The 2,944-nt window shown below is 39.4% G+C and overlaps 1 protein-coding gene across 1 annotated transcript; it reads left to right on the top strand.

Annotated features, from left to right (window-relative positions):
• The first annotated feature begins 547 nt into the window (after positions 1-547).
• On the top strand, positions 548-1,293 carry LOC131149044 (uncharacterized). Its single transcript, XM_058099088.1, has one exon. It carries the CDS (start codon positions 847-849, stop codon positions 1,291-1,293), a length of 447 nt encoding a protein of 148 aa, XP_057955071.1. The 5' UTR covers positions 548-846.
• The last annotated feature ends 1,651 nt before the right edge of the window (positions 1,294-2,944 follow it).

The following is a 2,944-nucleotide window of genomic DNA, read 5'->3' as shown; positions in this document are numbered from 1 at the left end:
TTTTTAAGAAAAAAGTCTAATAATTTGAGTATATTATAAGTTTCTAATTTAAAACTTAAAAAAGGGAGGCACAATGATATTGCTTTCATTAAGAGCATGTAATAGATGAATGTATGGAGAAAAAAATTGAGTGGTTTGAATTATCACGATAGCGATATAAGGGATTATCTCAAACTAATTATGTACTAACATATTAACATATGAAACATTAATCACAGGGTTTAATCAAATGATTACATAAGTGTTCTCGAAATTTACATCACAGAAGGCACCTTGACATGTAAGATTGTCCATATTAAACACTATTTCTTGTTGAGATATCTCTCGAGATACAAACTTTAAAAATATTATAATTTTTTTAGCCAAATAGAAAATAGAATTAAAAAAATTAATAAGTTGTATGTCTACGTATTGAAATAAGAATGATATAAAAGTATAATGAAAAATATTTAATATCATATCATGCCTACGAGAGTCACAATTAAGAACAAAATAACATTACTCAATCGTAAGACACATTACGAAATGGCGGCATAAGAAGTTAGGAGCAATTGAAAAATTTTCACATACATTATTACTAGAACACTGGTCTCAATCATGAATGTTGTTAGGGCCCTCCACAAAAACAAAATGTGAGCGTACGATGATTAAGGAAGCGGTGTAATGCCCCTCTAGTCCTATGTACTACGTAGGTAATAATGTTAATATTTTTACTTCTGTGAAAGAAAGCCTCCCGCGTACCTTCGCTTCCACTCCAAGCTCTGTGTTCTGATATAGTGATATATAAGATACAGAACTCATTGATGGTGATCAGACCCAGTCGCAGGCGGGGTAAGCTAGCTAGCAATGGCCGCTGTTTGCATATCACGCTGGATCGAGGAAGGCGCGCCATCGGGGCCACCCTTCCGATCCGTCTATAGGTGGCCGGAATCCTGCACGGAGTCGGGAAAGGCGGCGGCAGCGACTAACGTGCGCAGGGGAGGAGGACTGCACCGCCCGCCGGGGGCCGTGGTGGACGGCATCTCCTGCAGGCAGATGTACCTGAGGAGCTACTCCTTCTCGAGGAAGGAGACGGTGCAGGAGAAGACGGCGAGGTGTGCCGGCAGAGTTAGAGAGAGACTGAGGACTCTGTTTCGCAGAAGTAGGAGGAGGAAGTGCTGCGGCAGGAGGAAGAAGAGGTGTTTCGTGCTCAGGAAGGCCAAAACGGTGTTGTCTGCTGCCTGGTTTTCTATTTTTCGCAGGTTGCTGTCTTGCACCGCCCAGGTAGATGTGGCCGGTGACAGTACAGAGTAGAGTAGATATTTCCGAATGTGATTGGTTGATTGATTTATTTTTGATTTTGGCTTTTAATTGTTAATTTCAGCAGCGTTTTTTTTTTTTTTTTGGCCCTTTTTCTGTGGTCTTTTAGATATCTGTGATGAGTGGAAAGAATAAGAAGAGGGAGATGGAACAGAGGGGCAAAAAGTAATTAACAATTATAAATCATACATGTATGTACCGGTTTAATAAATCACAAAATATATTATTTGGTTCCATCCTATATTTATTTATTTATTTATTTTGAGTTTAAATGGAAGAGCAATGTTGAATCTGTAGTTCCCTTTTAAATTTGCATTCTTATAAAAGGATGATGATGACTTATTTAAAATATCAATAAGATTTGGATTTGTTAAAACTAAGAGAAGAAAGAAAGAGTTATAAATAACCTCTGTATTCTTCGTATGTATAAAACTGTACAAGGACCATCCTCTTATAGGTGAAGGAGGCAAGCTCATAAAGGTAAATCATTAATGACATTAATGCTAATTACACAGATCATGCTCTAATTACACAAATCATGGAGATTGACCAAATCATGGAAATTGGTCAATCAATTTAATTAGGGAGATACGCTAACATCCTCCCTCAAACTCAAGGTGGTATCGAAGATGCCAACTGGAGTTTGCAAACTAAAGCACGATGACAACTAGGTGGATGAGTCTTCATGAAGATATTAGCCAATTGATCAGTTGAAGGAATTGACAAGAGGCGAAATATCCCCTCCTGAAGATAATAACGCACAAAATCACAGTCGATCTCGATGTGTTTGGTGTGTTCGTGAAAGACATCGTTATGAGTGATCTGGACAACACTATGATTGTCACAATAAAGTAGAGTGCTCGAGGGCTGAGGAACACCCATATCTTGGAGAAGCCAAAGAAGCTTAGAAGTAGTATTAGCAAGGGCCTGATACTCAGCCTCAGTGTTAGAGTGAGCAACAACAGTATGCTTTTTGCTCCGCCAAGAGATAAGAGAGTCACCAAGTAGAAAAAGGAAACCAGTGGTAGACCGGCGATCAGTAGGGCCTCCTGTCCAATCAACATCAAAATAAACCTGCAACGTCAAGGATGAGTGAGAGGAAAAATGAAGCCCATGAAATAATTTTCCTTTCACGTAGCTTAAGTTGCAAAGAACAGCTGCATAGTGAACGGAATGAGAAGCCGACAAAAACTGACTAACAAGGTGGATTGCATAGGTAATGTCTAGTCTAGTGATAGTGAGATAAATTAAGCTCCCAACAAGCTGTCAGTAATGAGTGGCATCGGGAAGGAGCTCCCCATCAGTAGGACGAAGTTTGATGTTGGGCTCCGGCAGACTATTAGCTATCTTACAATCTGTGAGATTGGCACGTGTGAGAAGATCAGAAGCATACTTGGCTTGGGTCAAAGAGTAGCCATTAGAGGTAGGGGACACCTCTAAGCTAAGGAAGTAGCTAAGAGAACCGAGGACTTTCATTTCAAACTGCTAACACAGAACTGTTTAAGCTCATGAATACTAGAAATATCATCACCAGTAATGATCATATCATCAACATAAAGTAGTAGGATAGTGATGCCAATATCAATGTGATGAGTAAAAAGAGCTAAATCATAGGGGCTAGAAGCAAGCCCAAGCTGTGCGATAG

Source organism: Malania oleifera, chromosome 2 (genome assembly GCF_029873635.1).
Source record: "Malania oleifera isolate guangnan ecotype guangnan chromosome 2, ASM2987363v1, whole genome shotgun sequence".
Taxonomy (NCBI): domain Eukaryota; kingdom Viridiplantae; phylum Streptophyta; class Magnoliopsida; order Santalales; family Ximeniaceae; genus Malania; species Malania oleifera.
The sequence above is the reverse complement of the archived record's forward strand: the minus strand, read 5'-3'. Positions and strand labels throughout refer to the sequence as shown.